An 18,429-nucleotide genomic window follows, 5' to 3' on the forward strand; every position below is an offset into this window, starting at 1 on the left:
TGTATGTGTGTGTGTAAATATATAAAACTATTATATCTAACTATATCCAAATATATGTATGTATGTATATATATATATATATAATATATATACATGTATATATATAAAACATCTTTCCCTTTAGCTTATTCATTTTCTAGAGAAGCTTATTTCTTTTTTACACTTGTACATGTATTTTAAGATAAATTATGCATACATATAATCTATTTAAGTTTTTAATAATTTTGGTCCTTTTAAAAAATGTAATCAATAGTATCAGAATAACATTAGTTCCCAGCAACAACTGTGCCCATGAAGCTCATTTCAATCCTTTTATATTCCAGACAACTATACTACATTCATCATGTATTTCTTGATATCCTTGAAAACCTTTTTCTGCAACCCCCAAATATATTTAAAGGTTGTTGACTCTTAAACAAAGCTTATTTTACAATCTTCAATACCCTGCAATCTAGAAAATAGGACACATAGCTCTCAAACCACTAAAGATTTACTGAGGTATGTTTTCATCACCTTAGGTTCAGTTGCATTGGAAGCATACTGAAGATTAATATGCACATCCTGTGGCATCTTTATGATGGGGAAATGAAGAATCCAAAAGCTAAAAACACAGAGTGTAGGCTATCCAAGCTTATCTTGCTCTTTGCTTTCCAGAAGTGCCTTTCAATTTCCATCTAGTTCACTTCAGGACTTAACTTCCGAGAAAGATGTCCAAGGCAACTATTAATAATTATATTATGATGAAGGAAATTCTCATTTCTGCTCTCTGAAACCATTCTTTACAGCTTTTAAAATAACATCACATATCACTGCTTACCACACAAGCTTCCTTCCTAGAATAAGAGTATTGGAAAATAGGTGTTATCAGGATATTATTCCCCAAGTTACAAACCAACACCTGTAAAATGTGGGTATCTTCCAAATGTTTTTGAATTAACCACTCTTTACCACTTCTGAAAGGCAATTGCATTTGTCACTGCTGTAGTACTGCTCTCATTACAAAACACATTCACATTATTAATTTTCTGGGGTTTTCTATCTATCCTGTATGTAGAGACATAATCATGCTCTTACTTTATAAAGCCAGGAACAAAACAAAACCTAAGATTGATTTTAAATAACTTTGTAAATTAACTCCACAACCCAAAGTACAAGATTTTGAAGTTTGAAAAACACCATGATGTGATGTATGACATTGGGGATGTAAAACTCACAAAATGATCATTTTAGAGTGTTTGTCTTATTTTTGTTTGTTTTGTTTCTCAAGAAACTTTCCTCCTTAAGGATAAAGGAAGAGGTTTTACATGTCTTCCTGGTATTAATTCATATTTTCATGTTTGTATGTGTGTGTTTATACCCAATGGTTTGGAGAGAAATGTCACTACTAATAATGCCTGGCACAGTGGTACACACTTTTAATCCCAGTTACTTGGGAGGCTGAGACAGGAAGATTGCAAATGTGAGGCCAACTTAGTAACTTAGGGAGAGGCCTGTCAAAATTTTATTAAAAAAAAAAGAAAAGAAAAAAAACTTGGGATGTAGCTCAGATGTAGATTGCCCCTATCTTCAATCCCTGGTATCATCAAAAACAAGCATCAAAAAATAAATCACATAAGAACTAATGTACTGGCCTCAAATCCTCAGTCAGAACTGGCCAAACTTAGAATGAAAAAACTTGTCACAATGACATTAATAAGCAGATAACCTGTTGGCGTGGTTGGCACCAGAAGTGCTGAAAGCAAGGGAGGCAGCATTGTGTGGAGGATGGAGGAGGGAGGGAGGCAGTGTCAGGGGTCTCCTGTGATTCCTGCTACAGAGGAAGACCATAGCCAGGGGCTCTGCTGCTCCTTCCGGCCTCTCTCTCCAACTACCCAACCTGGATTCAGTCTGATACATCTGGAAAATCTCTACACTCACTTTATTCTATTCAGAATTTCCCATTCTTTGTTGGAAAACTGATATGCACTCCCATGGTGTTTTATCCCCCATAAGCCAAATTTGGGAGTAATATAATCTACGCTCCTTGAGCTTCTTACCTTATGAAACTGAATACCATGATTCCTGCTCACTGGCCAAGAGCTGCCCTGGAGAACAGTCCTGTATATGGTCCAGAGCTCATCATAAAATTCAGTACCATTGCTCTTGCACTGGTGTATCTGGCTGCCCCAAATGTCATCACATCAATATACTGCTATTCCTCTTTGTAAATGCCACAGACAGTGCAGGAACACTGTGGATAAGCAAGGGTAGATTGGACAACACAGGAGAAATCCAGACATGAACAAATATCTAGGTAAAGGGAAGGCTCTTTATCCAAACTATTTTCAGGAAATCTTTCCTGTGATCGATTGATCTATCTATCTATCTATCTATCTATCTATCTATCTATCTATCTTTCCTTCTATCTATTTATCTATCTGTCATCTTTCACTTTCATTATACGGTGTTTAGTTTAAGCATCATCTTGTTTATTTTATGTTTCAGTTTATAAGTACCGGAAATGTCTGAAGTTCAAGCTATGCTCTTTAAATACCATTTAGAAAACCGGCAAGGACTATTAATTGTATGCTGTGAAAATCAATATGTATTTAAGACCCTCACTCAGAGATGGAAAAGCTGACATTCTTTAGTAGCTTGTCAAAGTCATTATTTCCTATAACCATTTCTCTGAGTTCTGATCAGACATAATCTCTTTTCATTTACTAGTACCCACACACCTACTGAGGATGTATTCTGCCCAGCAACCTAATTTAAAAACATTAACACTTTTTTTAATACATTCTTCCATTTGAAGAAACAGTGCTAAATCTTAATTAAGTTATCTCTTTTCTCCCACATAATGATGACTTTCCATGCCTGGTGCTCATAAATTATTAGTTGAGTTTAAAAATCATCTATCTCCCAATACTTGCTTTTATTAATTTATTTCCTATATAAACATTAATCTAAAAGAAGCCCCATTGTGTTATTCTTTGTTTTCAAAAATATTTTCCTTTCCCAGAATATATATGTCAGTAGTGTAATTAGAAGACCTATAGAACTAAAAACTGAAAGTTACATTTTATTATTTTGTCAAGATTTCTCTGTACACAATGATGGACAAAACTCTCACTTACCTGTTAGAGAAGTCAGGTGTGCTCATTGTATTTCAAATGATAGTGACCTTTCATAGAAAACTGGAAAAAATAGTTCCTGTCTATATTCCAGGAGGGATATTTTAAGACAGAATGATGTAAAGCATTAGTATCCAAAAGAGTATTATTCCCCAAGGTTTCCTGTACTTTACTATCTATGAGCATCTCAACTGTAATACACTTAAGTTTTGGTTTTCTACTTTACTATAAGAATAGCAAGAAGTTCGACATGGTGGTGCACACATGTAATCCCAGCAAGGCTGAGGCAAGAGGATTGTGAGTTCAAAGCCAGTCTCAGCAAAAGTGAGTTATTAAGCAACTCAGTGCAGCCCTGTCTCTAAATAAAATGCAAAATAGGACTGGGAGTGTGACTCAGTGGTGGAGTGTCCCTGAATTCAATCCCCAGTACCCCCTGCAAAAAAAAAAAAAAAAATGAAAAAAGAAAAGAAAATGGAAGAAAATTCTCCTTAAAATAGTCAGATACAAACAAGAGTTTTGACATATTAAGTGCTTCAGGCTGAACAGAGATCCAGGGTAAAAGAGAAAATTCACCAATGGATAATAAAGCAAGAAAAAAACAAAACTGTCATTAGTGAAAAAGGAAGTGAATAATCAGGACAGGACTCAATCCCATCCAGTGCCCTCTACTCCCTCATCTTGCACTAAGAGACAAGTTTTCTAGGTCTTGTAATTTATTTGCAAGATAAATCTAGGAAAGTTAGTGTTTCATTCTGAAATCACAGGTTCCAAGCTGTGGGCTCTAGACATCCCCCACTACAAACAATAAATTTATAGCAAATATTATCAGGATTAATATGTACATTAAACATGGATTGCAAAATAATTTTCAAATTAATTTCCACTTGTTTTGTCAACTCATGTGAGTAAAAAGACACCTTATGACTAAGATTTTTGTGTTGAAATAATTTAATTTCAACAAATATTTATTGACTGTTTTTTGTACACTATGCTCTGTTTGTCACTTTGCATAAGTTGTGGTTTTAGTTCACATACATTTTTCGTGAGGTATAAGTCAACAATAGTTCATGAGAGAAAAGTGAAGGTCATAGAAGTTAAGCAGCTTGCTCAGCTGACATGCTTATAAATTCAGGAACAAGATCTGCACTAATGATTACCTCATTCCATGTTTTTTACTATTTACACATATCTTTCTACACCATTTAAAATTTAAAAAAATAACTAGAAAGCCCTAGAACACATTTCTATTGGTTGAGTGATGTACCCTCAGGCTGTGGAGTTTAAAATCCACAGTAAGTTAATGAGGACATGTTGAAATTCAGAAAGCCATGGGTTATGCAAATGAAGATGTTCAGTTGACAGTGAAGACAGAGGAAGGTTTATTTAAAAGTAAGAATTCCCGGGCAGGACTGAAGAACTGGTTTTGGTAATAATTATTTTAAAATAGTAACTCAAATTTTGATATTGGGTGAGTTCATGTTAAAAACAATTTGAGATATTGGTAAATTTAATGACCTTTATAATGTAGAATGACACCAACCTCCAGCCAAAGGATAATTTCCACATGACTGATCTAAAGAGAAACTATGAATTCTAATTGTCCCTGCATTTAGGAACTTAATTTGTTTGAAAATCATCTTTGTCAGAAGCCATAGTTGAAAAATCCTGTATTGGGGTTTAGGAGTGTGCATGCATATGCATATGTGTGTATATCTGTGCACGTGCATTAGTGTTATGAAAGGAGAAGATCAAATAAATCTATGATGAACTCATATTCCTATGGTCTATTAAATATAAGACCCTCATTTTGCCTGATGTGTCAGTTGTGGGACACCAATGTGAGCACTGGGCTTTATTATTTCTCAGGAAACAAAAAGGAAGTGGACACAAAAACAAAAAGAAGCAGCTATATTTTCTCTATCCATTCATCTGTTGAGAGACACCTAGGTTGATTCCAGAGTTTAGCTTTTGTGAGTTAAGATGCTATAAACATTGGTGTGGCTGTGTCACTGTAGCATGCTGATTTTAAGTCCTTTGGGTATAATGAAAAATTATACTCCATTTATGTATGATTCTTCAAAATGCATAAATGCATTCTACTGTCATATATAACTTATTAGAACAAGTAAAACATGAAAAAAGAAGATACTTAGTGAAATTAGAAATGGAAGATATTTTTATATATCAAAAGCACTAGTAGTCAAATTAAAACAGAAAATAAGCCAAGCATGGTGGTATACACCTATATGCCAAGGTCATCTGAAGGTTGAAAAGAAATAACTACTTTGACCAGGAGTTCCAGGCCAGCTTGTTCAACACAGAAAGACCCTTTCTTAAAAAATAAATAAACAGCAAACTGCATACCTAAAGGACTTAAAATCAGCATACTGCAGTGATGCAGTCATGTCAATGTTGATAGCAGCTCAACTAACAATAGTTAAATGATGAAACCAACCTAGGGGCCCTTTAACAGAGGAATGGATAAATAAAATGTGGTATGTATGCAATGGAATACTACTCAGTCTTAAAGAAGAATGAAATGTATTAATTAAGTTGATGTAAATGAAACAAGTGAAAAGACAATCATCAACTTTGTAATACAGATCATATCATTTTATTCTAAAAACCAATTTCTTGTCTCTTTGCTCTTCAGTCTCTGAAAATATGTTGTATCTTTATTATAATTAAAATAAAACTTTCAAATTTGTTTGTAACATCTATTATCCTTCTATTTCTTGAGTCCCACAGTTTTGTTATTATGTCAGTTATAATGTCAATGTTATTATAATGTCAATCACTTAAATAGCTAAATACATCAAGATTTTTCACTAGCACATTTAGAAAACTCATAAATAGTGTGCTGTTTATCTTAATAGCCACAGTAAACAATAAAGAAAAACAAATTTAGAATATAACAAGTAAAGCCTCTGATTAAAGAGAATATAATTTTTCAAACCCCAACTGATGGTGAAATTAAATGTGAAGCTCTGATACAATGAATCCATCCCTTGACCCTAAAATGTTCATGAAGAAGCTCAATACTTTCTTGGAAATCTGTTATAGAGGAAATTAAATACCAAGAACTCTACATTATTAGGGGGTGCTCACAAGTTTGAACAGTTGGGCTTTTTTAAATGTCTTTCTTCTTACCAAACCTGTATTCAGACAGTGTTGTGAGATGAAGCTCACAGGCAGCAATGCCAGAAATGAACTCTCAGAAAAACTATAAGCCAGAATTAAGATTTCAGGGAAGCTCCTGTCTATGAATCAGGAGCATAACTCATCAGTAAGAAAATCAAATGTAATATTATAGCTCAAAGGCATAGTCAGGAAGGTGGAAAATAAAAAGACTCCAAAAAGTCTATTGGAACAAGATTAACTGAATACTCTACCTAGCTCTGACACACACAAAGTGACTTAAAATTAATATGGTTTGTTAACAAAAAAAAATTAAGAACCGGTGATATTCAGATGAGATTGTATTTCATATCTGTACTTATTCATCAAATCACAAATGAATAAGTGTAAGACTTGGTCCTCAATTCATCCTTGCTTTAGGATGCAGTTTTAACATGCCAAAGCTTTCTCATGGCATTTTTCACCTCTGCATTCCTCAGTGTGTAAATGAGTGGTTGAGGAAGGGTGTTCCAATGGTATAAAATGGTATAAAAAAGATGATACTGGAGAATTCACAGTGTCTGTCATCTAGAAAAATTAAGAACCCACAATTCCAATGTAAGTACACTTGACTCTTACAATATTCAGAAATGAACATGTTTAGTATCTGTACTTATTCAATCAAATTGTAACTGATTAAATTTAAAAATTGGCCCTCAATATATCCTTGCTCAGGATGCAGTTTTAACATGCCACAGCTTTCTCATGACATTTTTCAGCTCTGCATTCCTCAGTGTGTAGATCAGTGGGTTGAGGAAGGGTGTTCTAGTGGTATACTGCCACCAGCTTGTCCATGGGGAAGGTGGTTGGGGGGCATGTATATATGAATATACAGGGACCAAAGAACAAGAACACTACAATGATGTGAGACATGCAAGTGGAGAGGGCTTTTTTCCTCCCTTCCACATTGTGGTTTCTCAGCGAATGCAGGATGACAATGTACAAGATCATCAAAATCATGAAGCTGCTGGAGCAAATTGCCCCACTGTTAGACACCAAGAGCAGATTGATCATGTAAGTGTCCATGCAGGCGAGTTTCAACAAGGGCTGCAGATCACAGTAGTAATGGTCAATCAAATCTGGTCCACAGAAGGGCAATCTCAAGGCCAGGATAATCTGAGCAGTGGAATGCATAAAAGACCCTATCCAGGCAAGAATAATCAAGATGAGACAGACTTGCCTCGTCATGATCCTTGGGTAATGCAAAGGCTTACAAATGGCCACATAGTGATCAGCAGCCATGAGGATGAGGACAAAGATCTCCATGCAGCCAAATAAGTGAAGAGCAAAGATCTGTGTCATGCACTCATTGTAGGATATGACTTTTTTTTTTTTTTTGGTAGAAAGAGCATCCGCAATCAATCTAGGGGCTGTGGATATGGAAAACCAGGAATCAGCAAAGGAGAGATAAAACAGGAAGAAGTACATGGGGTTCCCAAGAGACCGACTGCACTTGATGGTCACAATAATGAGCATACTCCCCACTACAGTCCCCTCATATAAAATTAAGAAGATTAAAAACACCATTTTCTGCCTCAGAGGTCCTGTATCAATCCTAGCAATATGAACTCAGTCACGTTGTTGTTTTGGTGCATCATCTCAGTTGATGCAGGAGTATGGCAGGGTGGAAACCCTCAATCTGTAAAGGAGAAAAGAAGAAAATGTAAAATGAATAAATGTTTCCTGCAAATATAAATTATCATTCATGAAGCTGAAACTTTCCAAGGGGTTATCATCACAATTCTATGTAATTTTCTGAATAAAATTGAATTTCTAGAAGTTTTTTTAATGCATTAATCAATTGCATATGAAAATAATGAAATATGAAAGTAATAAAAAGCAAGGGCTTCATCAAGCAAAGTGAATAAGACTCTATTGGATTTGTTATCAGAAGATAGTTTCCAATCTTAATGTGTTTCATTAGTTTTCAATAAGGACCTATCAATATTAGGATGCTGCATTGCAAACCTAGAGAAATCTTACATGATTTACTTCAAAAGTCTTTCACATTATTTGATCCTAGAGCTACCATTAAAATGAATAGTATTTTGAGCACTCCAGTGATGATTGTTTAAATACTTGAGATTGTCTTCTTTACCCCATTATATTTACTTGTCCTATATATAGGATACCTATAAAAAGTTGAATTAAGCCATTTTGTAGATGTCCTACAAAATATTATAGTTTTTGATAGATCTCCTATATGTAAGATGATTGGACATAATAGGTTAATATAATCTAAGAACACAGTAGGGGGAAGACCAGAAGGAAGAAAAGAATAAAGAAAAAAAATACCATTGTGTGACAATTCAATTAGCCTGGTCCAGCAGCATCAAACATTTTAACTTCTTGACTAATTTTATTTACTTAACAGTTACCTCTTGAATTATCTAGTTCTTTTCAATTCCAACTTCAACCCCTATTTAAAACATTTTTTTAAAAAATTAGTATTGATATTCAAAGTTAAATTTGCCCCTTTGTAAGAACTTTTTTGAGGTCCTCAGCAAGTTTACATATGAAATAAATAGACACTGAGACCAATACAGAGAACAGCTGACATCAATAAAGACTTTTTTCTAATTTCAAGTTTATGAGTGCCACGAGGGGTTTAGAAAATCATTTCTGGATACTTCATTCATTAATTAAACTTTCAATGGAATTCTTAGTAAGTATACTCCTTCCTCTATCCTGACTTCAAATAAAATAAGATAGATACAAAAAGGAAAGTAATAATTATTTTCACTCATTAAATACTGAACTCATTGTTTTTTTTTTCACTTTATACCATAAATTCCAAATAATATCACCAACAAAAGCAAAAGATATATACTGAAATGGTAAAAATGTATATATATGCATATATATATATATACATATATGTATCATGTTTGACATATAAAAGCATAATTTCTTCAAATACAAATAGATCACACATCAGTATTAAAAATCACAGTACAATTTAACAGAGGGCAAAGAAAATATTACAAAAGAGATTTTTTTTTTCATTAGAAAGATTAGCATACGGGTCAATGCTCAATATCATTCACAATTAGTGCATTCAAATTAATAGTGCAATTATTCTTTATATCTTTTGCACATATATCAGATCAATAAAGCAATATTTGATAACTGTCTCTTAACAAAAGATGTGAAGAAATGTGTAAGAAACCGTCAATAACACCTGTCTTTGGAGGGAGTTCAAGTGCTTACAAGCTCTTAGAAGGTAATCTCGAAGCCTGTAATCTCACAACTGCATGCAGACCTTGATCCAGAGAGTCCTTTCCCATAGACACAAACACTCAGGCACAAAGAATGATTTTAGATCTGATAAACAAATCCAACTAAGTAGCAGTGAACAAAATCAGTACTGCAGCCCTTTCAGTTGTAATTAAACAGAGGAAGCAACTTCAAGAATCATCAAAATGTCAATGAAGAAATCAAGGATACTTTTATGCAAATACTATAAAGCATACATATAAAATTGTTTCTAAAATACATTGTATATTGTAATTCAAGATATCAACATAGTATTCTCATAGGATGGTACAATTTTCATTAACAGGAAACATTGCCTGCATACATATACATCCTTGTATAAATGAATATTATTTAAAAGACTACAAAAATATTTGTAGAGGAACGCTGCTTTCTTTGAGTTCAGGATGTGAGGAAGATCTATTTTTAAACTACTCACTTTGATAGTACTTGGAAATGTATTATAATCATGCCACAATAAAAAAAAGTTAAAAATTCTTACCTGAGGATAGAATGTTATTGATGTCAGCCTCTCACTGATTCCTCACAACTGTCTTCTGTTGTGTACAGGAGGACTATGTTAATTTCAAACAGCACTGAGCTTCAGAAACCTGAGTACCATGGTGAGTCTGTATAGAGGTATTTGTGAAACTCAGAGCTCTTTAAGTGCATCATAAACCAGCACGCTATAGGTTAACTTACTCCATTGGATACTTTCTAAGTATATTCTTTAAGGAATCTTTTAGGAAAAAGAGATGTAGAAAATATTTTTGGCTTCTGTACATTAAGTAAAATAAAATATGTTCATCTACATCAATATATCTATTTCCCTTATATATGTATATGGATAGATAAATTTACAGAGGTGAGCATCCTAACACTCTGTTAGGCACTGTGTGTGTGTGTGTGTGTGTGTGTGTGTGTGTGTGTGTATTACAGGCATAAGAATGGTATACATTGGAGTAAACTAGTATGACTGAATTAAGAGATTTTCTATAGATACAAATAAGTGCTGTTCCGTCCCATTCTATATAGAACTACTATTGAAGAAAAGGTTTTCCTGTATCTCACAATATCCATGATAACATCTAAAATACCCTAAATATTATTTTTCTTTACACCATACAACTCCATCTATCAACAACCATACCTGGTAGTGCCTATTTCCATCAGGAAATACTGTGCCAGTTTTTCTTTTTCTTTTCTAAATTTTATTTTATTGGTACTTCTTAGCTATACATGATGGTAGAATCCCTTCTGATGAAATTATATAACCATAGATATACCTTAATCTAATCAGTACCTCATTTTTGTGGGTGGGCACAATGGTGGATTTTACTTAGGTAATTTCAGGTGTATATATAGGGAAATTATGTTAGATTTATTCTACTCTCTCTCAGAATATCATGCTAAGTGAAAAAAGCTAGTCCCAAAAAAACAAAGCTCAAATGTTTTCACTGAAAATTGGAAGCTAAACCACCATAAAAGGGAGGAGGGGAAGAAGAGAGTGTCAGTGCATTGGACAAATGGGAAATAAAGTAAAGGAGGGAGGATAGGAATAAGAAAGATAGTAGAATAGATATAACACTTTTTCTTTAGAAAAAAAATGTTTCAATTGCTGATGGACTTTATTTTATTCATTTATTCATATGAGGTGCTGAGAATCGAAGTAGTGCCTCACATGTGCCAGGCAAGCACTCTACCACTGAGCCAAAACCCTAGCTCTAACATAATTTTTTTTAAACCATATTCTCAGATTACATTGTAAAGCACTTCTAGAAAGACCCTAAAGGTCCTATCCTTCAACAAGGCCTGGAGTATGTTAGATACTGCCTGTTAAATTAATCTAATTCATTTTCTACAAGTTTAAATGCAAATAATACTAACCTTACCAATTTCAGCAAGGTTAGAATGTTCACTTGCTCTCTTTCCAAAGTAATTCAGAGGCTACTTACTCCAATGAGAATTTGAAAAGTGCTTCTAAATCAATGCCTGATTATTCTGGAATCAAGATGTGTTTGGTCTCAGCAAGAAGTTTATGTTCCCACCTGCATGCTAGAAGGCAGACTGAATTGTCTCCAGATTCATTCAGCACTTTCTGAAATCTACCCACACACAGGATTTTCACTAGGACTTTCCTCACTTTTGCCCTTCATGGAGGTGTATTTCATATAAATGATGCAAACCATAGGAGTCATGGCAAGAAATTCCCTCAGGATAAAAACAAGTCAGATCTGATAAAGAACTTACTCTATAATTTATTTCAGATTATGGGGTAAAGAGGTGGCTTATTCTTACAATTAAAGGTACTAATTTAGATGATAAGTGACACTTTTGGCTAGGAAAAAAAAACTGTAGGAACTGAATCTTTCTTTTCAATACTATTCTCCAATAAAATGATCAGGACTTCTTGAAATTGTATCTGCTTCCAGATCTGAACTGAGAATGCATTAGAAGAAGTGGAGCATGTTGCAGTGGTAGAGAGTGAGGATGGGCTGAAACAGACACAGGCTCACAGTGACGGATATGTGGAATGGGGATATGGGTCAACTCAAAGAGCCTACAGGGGTCAAAGCTGTGAAAATGTAGCACCAATATAAGGGAACAGTACTGAAATATAACCTGGAGTAAATCATGCACATCCAAGAGTCCACAGTGTTATAATTGAAAAAATAACTAAGGAGAATAAAGAAACTTGTAGGAATATAAATATGAAGTATTTACAGAGAGAAGGTGCCCTGGAAGTTTTAGAGGACACCCTATGCCTCTTCTTGTGGGCTGTGCATAGTGACCGCCTTCAAACAAGAGAGTATAAATGGGGTCAAGTGGCTACACAGGGGAAGGTGCCTCACCAAATGGGCTAGTTTCCCAGCAAGTGTGAATCACACTGATAGCACATAGCCACTGATATGATGTGAATAGAATGAAACTTTATTTGATATTCCTCCCTACAAAAGCTCATAATTCCAGGTCTGAGTAATAGCAGACAAGCAAAGGTGGAGGACTTTAGTTCAAAATATTTGACTTGCTTTTTCCTGAAAAGTGTCAAGGTCATTGAAAACAAAAACAGTGTGCCTGTCAAACTGTGCTCTAGAAAACATAATGAGTAAATCAAGCTCATCCTGGACAGGATTCTGGAGAGAAAAAGCGCAGGATGTAAAAATCAGGGTATCTGAATAAAGTATGAATCTCAGTTAATAATTCATTGGTTTTGAAAAATACAATAATTAACAAAAGACTGTGACACATACTTCTCAACAGAAGAAATACAAATGGGAAACAAATATTTGAAATAAATGTTCAACACCTTTAGCAATCAGGAAAATGCAAAAAAAAACTACTTTGAGATTTTATCTCACTCCAGTGAGAACGACAGTCATCAAGAATACAAATAATAATAGATGCTGACAGGGGTGTGGGGGAAAAGGTACATTGATACATTGCATTTGACCCACATCAGTGCAACCACATTGGAAAGCAGAATGGAGATTCCTTAAAGACTAAGAGTGGAAACATCATCAATCCAGCTTTCCCACTCTTTGGTATTTATTTAAAATAACTAAAATCAGCATACTGTAGTGATACAGGCATAGAAATGATTATAAAACGCAATTCACGATAACCAATTTGTGGAACTAGCCCAGGTTTGCATGAGCAGATGAAGGGGTAAAGAAAAGTGTCATATATACACAGTGAAGTTTGACTCATCCTTAAAGAAGAATGAAATTACGTTATTGGGTGGCAAATGGATGGAACTGCAGATCACATGCTCAGTTAAAAAGACCATACCCAGAGTCAAGGGTTGACTCTTTTCTCTTGAATGTGAAAGCTAAGGAAAATAAGGGGAAAAGTGAGGGAAGGATCTCATGAAAATAGAAGGGAGATCAGTGTGGAAGGAGTTGTTGAAGCTTAGACAATTGCCACACCCTCACCCCAATAGGCAACTGCTGCTTTCAGTTTTTTGACACCATAGATTACTGAAACTTATATAAATGAAACCATAAATAATGCACTCTTTTTTGCACAGGTTCTTTCACTCAGCAAAATATTTTTGCTCTTCATTACAGGTTCTGTGTAAATCAAAGGCCCTCTTCTTTTTCTTGCGGTGGTGTATTTCATTCTCCATATACACCAGAGTCTGTTCGCTTTTTTTTTTCTATTGATAAACAATATCATAAAGATTCTCTTAATGTTCTTGCTTATTATTCACAAAGCTGCCTAAATTGTAAAGGACAATAATTTTATAAACATACTGCACTTCTTGGACAAAGAACTAGGAATTGGATTATTGGGACATATTTTAAGTACATATTTATTTACATGATGAGCAGTCAGAACTTTATTGGAAGCTGGGCATGGTGGCTCATGCCTGTAACCCCAGCAGCTTGAGAGGCTGAGGCAGGAGTATGAGGAGTTCAAAGCCATCCTCAGCAACTTAGAAAGGCCCTAAGCAACTTAGCGAGTCCCTGTCTCTAAATAAAATATAGAAAAGTGCTGGGAAGGTAGCTCAGTGGTTGAGAGCTTCTGGGTTCAATCCCCAGTAGAGAGAAAAAGAAAACATTTAGATTTATTGGACTTGGATATATCATTTTACATTCCCATCAACCATGGAAACCATTTCCATAGTGAAATTTTTCTCTCCATATGCAATGATTTTCACCTGGTACTTGCTATTACATTCATTTTTTTCTAGATTTGCATCCTCATGATTATTATCTCAGCTTCTGCTTTCAATGCTCAGTAAGATGGAGGAATTCTTTAAAATTACAAGTCACAAATTCACAATTTATTTTCTCTTTATATTTCTGACCTCACTTTCATTATTCTCTTTCTTTTACACAAAGGACTCCTTGATTTTATTCCCTCAGAGTAAGTGTTTTCCATTTGCACTTGCTGTTTAATCTGCTTAAAAACCAATCACTGAACATGTACACAGTTTTGTATTATTGGTTAAGGTTTCCCAATCTTGGGACTATAGATATTTGGGGTCAGATCAGAAGTTTGTATCTGTAAGGAGCTGTCTCATGCATATGAGACTGTTCAGCCTTCAACTAAGTCATCTTAGATGTATGACACACATTGAGGTGGACCAGAAGAAACACACACACAATTCATATGTCATGTGTGTTTTCTACTAGGAGCTAATCTCCTTCTGGGAGATTTTATTCTCACTCCAGTGAGAGTGACACACAATTTCAGTATCACTTCTCTGGAGGGGAGAAGCAGCATTCCAACTGTCTAATACACCATGCACTTACAGAGTTTATTATGAAGTATATTGATTATCTAATTTACACTAAACCAAACTGTTCAGTACTACTATGAATTCATGTTATAAATCACTATGAATCACAAGTGAATGAACTAATGTAGTATTCACTCATCACATTTGAGATGAAGAGAGGAAGAAGGAAGGAAAGGAAGGAGGAGAGCAAAGAGGGGAAAGAGAGAGAAGAGGAAGAGGAGAAATGGTAGAAAGAGGAGAAATGGTAGGAAGAGGAAGAAGGAAGAGAAGCAGGAGGAGAAAGGAGAAGGAGGATGAGGAGAAGAAGGAGAAGGAGGAGGAGGAAAAGGAGGAGAAGGAGGAGGAGGAGGAGGAAGGAGAAAAAAATTTTCCCTCCATGTTAATTCGGAACATCTGTTTCCTTTGGGTAATTTACCACCATTTGGAGTCATATTTATACTTCTGCTATGACATAAAAATCAAGGCATTCACTTAGTAGTGAATGTACTTTCCCTCCCTTTTGATTGGCAGTATGTGTGTACAGAATTTGTTCCATAACCTTGTCATTTGATCTCTTCAGTTGAGAATTAGTGATCAAATTGTCCAAGCTACTCAGTGGTCATTAGATATGAACTGCTAGCATGTCTTTACAGCCCTTGTTCTTCACCCCTAGCTTTCTACTTCATGTATGTGCCCACAGGATCACACACCTCTATCCTGTCTCCAACATTTTAAAACTTCTTTTTCAAATTCCCTGTCTCCCAACAATGCTTTGAAAGAGTAAATGTGTGAACCTTAATGAAAAATATAAAGGAGGGAGGCAGAAAAACATGTTAGTGAAGGAAAAAAAAACATTGGTTGAATATTCAATGATCCAGTTCATTGATCTGTGATATAACTAGGGCCTGAGCCTCTAATGTACAGCTATTCAAGTGTTCTTATACCCAATAGGTGCATAAAAATTTCAGTAGGAATTCTAATTTGTAAACTATACAATCCCTTTAGTGCAAAGAGAAAGAAAGAGAAAGAAGAAATGAAAAGAGAAAAATGTACTATAAGTAGAGAGAGATAGTGTCTTCCTTCAAAAATAGTGGGTTCTCCCTCACCCCACTATATAGACTCAAGTGCTGTATTCTCTGAAAACTCGTGGTGATTTCATTTATTTTATCAACATCCCCAACTTTAAATAAAATGTCATGTCATTTTTGGTTTCAAATCATTTTTTACCTTTCTGCAGTCTGAGAAAATATGTTGCATCTCTGTTATATTTATAGTTTTATTTAACACTGATGATGATATCCATTTTTTTGCCTTTATTTACTGTAGATTTGGAGTTTGGTTGCTTAAATGGCTATATGCTAATTATGTAAGCACCCATTGAGATTATTCATGTGAAAAAGGTTTCTGATTCAAACAGATGGAAGTTTTGACAGAAAAACTGTTGATAAAATGAAATATGAATTCTTGACACCATGAGTTATGTCCCTTGCCCTGTGAGTATACAAGAAGGCCCTTGACACTTTACTGGAAATGTGTCACAGAAGGAAATAAAAATTACAATGAACTGACTGCATTTTATATACTTGTATGTATTTCTACAGCTGTGATGATATAGCTATGTTTTTTCTTAGTAGAGACTAACATGATGTTTGCAACTAGTTTATGCTCAGAAGTGCCAGAATGGAACTCTTAGGAAGAAAAGATTCAGACCAAATATGTCAGGGAAACAAATAACCCGATGTCAGAAGCAAAGAAACCACCACATAAATAAGGTTCTAATTGGGGCAAAGTGTGTAGAATTTGGCAGGTCTCAGAAACACAGCAGCTGGAAAGAAAGAGATCTGCAGAGAAAAAAGACAATTCTTCCCTAATACCTAATTTAATCTGCACAGTATCTCTGCAAAAAAAAGATGATACTAGAGAATTCACAGTGTCTGTCATCTAGATAAATTAAGAACCCACAATTCCAATGTAAGTACACTTGACTCTTACAATATTCAGAAATGAACATGTTTAATATCTGTACTTATTCAATCAAATTGTAACTGATTAAATTTAAAAATTGGCCCTCAATATATCCTTGCTCAGGATGCAGTTTTAACATGCCACAGCTTTCTCATGGCATTTTTCACCTCTGCATTCCTCAGTGTATAGATGAGTGGGTTGAGGAAGGGTGTTCCAATGGTATAAAGTACTGCCACCAGCTTGTCCATGGGGAAGGTGGTTGGGGGGCATGTATATATGAATATACAGGGACCAAAGAACAAGAACACTACAATGATGTGAGACATGCAAGTGGAGAGGGCTTTTTTCCTCCCTTCCACATTGTGGTTTCTCAGCGAATGCAGGATGACAATGTACAAGATCATCAAAATCATGAAGCTGCTGGAGCAAATTGCCCCACTGTTAGACACCAAGAGCAGATTGATCATGTAAGTGTCCATGCAGGTGAGTTTCAACAAGGGCTGCAGATCACAGCAGTAATGGTCAATCAAATTGGGTCCACAGAAGGGCAATCTCAAGGCCAGGATAATCTGAGCAGTGGAATGTATAAAAGACCCTATCCAGGCAAGAATAATCAAGGTGAGACAGACCTGCTTCCTCATGATCCTTGGGTAATGCAAAGGCTTACAAATGGCCACATAGCAATCAGCAGCCATGAGGATGAGGACAAAGATCTCCCTGCAGCCAAATAAATGAAGAGCAAAGACCTGTGTCATGCACTTATTGTAGGATATGATTTTTTTTTGCAGAGACAGCATCTACAATCAATCTAGGGGCTGTGGATGTGGAAAAGCAGAAATCAGCAAAGGAGAGATAAAACAGAAAGAAGTACATGGGGCTCCCAAGAGACCAACTGCACTTGATGGTCACAGTAATGAGCATATTCCCCACTACAGTCCTCACATAGAAAATTAAAAATATTAAAAACACCATTTTCTGCCTCAGAGGGTCCTGTGTCAATCCTAGCAATATGAACTCAGCCACGTTGTTGTTTTGGTGCATGATCTCAGTTGATGTGGGGGCATGGCGGGTTGGAAATCCTCAATCTGCAAAGGAGAAAAGAATAAAATGTAAAAGGAGTAAACTTCAGTTTAAATATGTATTCTTAGTCATGAAATGATTGTTATCATTAACAATCCTGTGAAATTTTCTGAATAAAATTGAATTTCTAGAATTCATTTAAGGCATTCACCAGATTGCATATGAAATGAATGAAATAGAGATATAATGAAACAGTAAATGTTTCTTCAAGCATAGTAAACATGGCTTTAGGGGATTTGATATGAGCAGATAATTCTCCAAGCTGAATGTGTTTCATCAGTGTTCAGCAGGGAGCTATCAGTGCCAGGGCGGTGCATTGGAGACAGAGAGAACACTTGTGCTGCATTGGCTGCAGTAGGTTTCAACCTTGCTCCACCTGGTCTCCCTGTTCAAGTAATCATTTGTAGAATTTTGGAGATCCCAGTCATGGTTTTTAAACATTTTAGATTGTCTTCCTTAATCCATTATGTTCTCTCACCATATATATATATATGATACCTATAATAACTTTGAACCAATATATAGGTGTCCTATAAAATTTTATAGGTTTTTCTAGGTGTTCTATTTATAGAAATAAAAGACCATAATTGTTTAATAGAATCTGGGCACAATCAC

General features: G+C 35.2%; 2 protein-coding genes across 2 annotated transcripts; both read right to left on the bottom strand.

The window, feature by feature from the left end:
* Positions 1-6,726: 6,726 nt before the first annotated feature.
* LOC124958701 (olfactory receptor 4C11-like) lies at positions 6,727-7,817 on the bottom strand. The gene is made up of 2 exons (XM_047517044.1): positions 7,066-7,817; positions 6,727-6,775 (listed from the first exon to the last, which is right to left on the bottom strand). The coding sequence occupies exons 1-2, from the start codon at positions 7,815-7,817 to the stop codon at positions 6,727-6,729; spliced, it is 801 nt and encodes a 266-aa protein (XP_047373000.1).
* Positions 7,818-16,853: 9,036 nt separating this feature from the next.
* LOC124959144 (olfactory receptor 4C11-like) lies at positions 16,854-17,775 on the bottom strand. The gene is given in 2 exon segments (XM_047517771.1): positions 16,854-17,522; positions 17,524-17,775. Coding segments are annotated over 2 exon segments (921 nt in total).
* Positions 17,776-18,429: the final 654 nt, after the last annotated feature.

The sequence above is a fragment of the Sciurus carolinensis genome, chromosome 11 (genome assembly GCF_902686445.1).
Source record: "Sciurus carolinensis chromosome 11, mSciCar1.2, whole genome shotgun sequence".
NCBI classification, from domain to species: Eukaryota; Metazoa; Chordata; class Mammalia; order Rodentia; family Sciuridae; genus Sciurus; species Sciurus carolinensis.

Excerpts from the sequence above, each read along its gene's own strand:
- LOC124958701 (XM_047517044.1), bottom strand. The coding sequence starts at position 7,817 with ATGGTGTTTTTAATCTTCTTAATTTTATATGAGGGGACTGTAGTGGGG. Across the intron at positions 6,776-7,065 it reads ATGGACAAGCTGGTGGCAGT|ATTTTATACCATTGGAACAC; the intron begins ATACCACTAGAA and ends CTTTTTTATACC.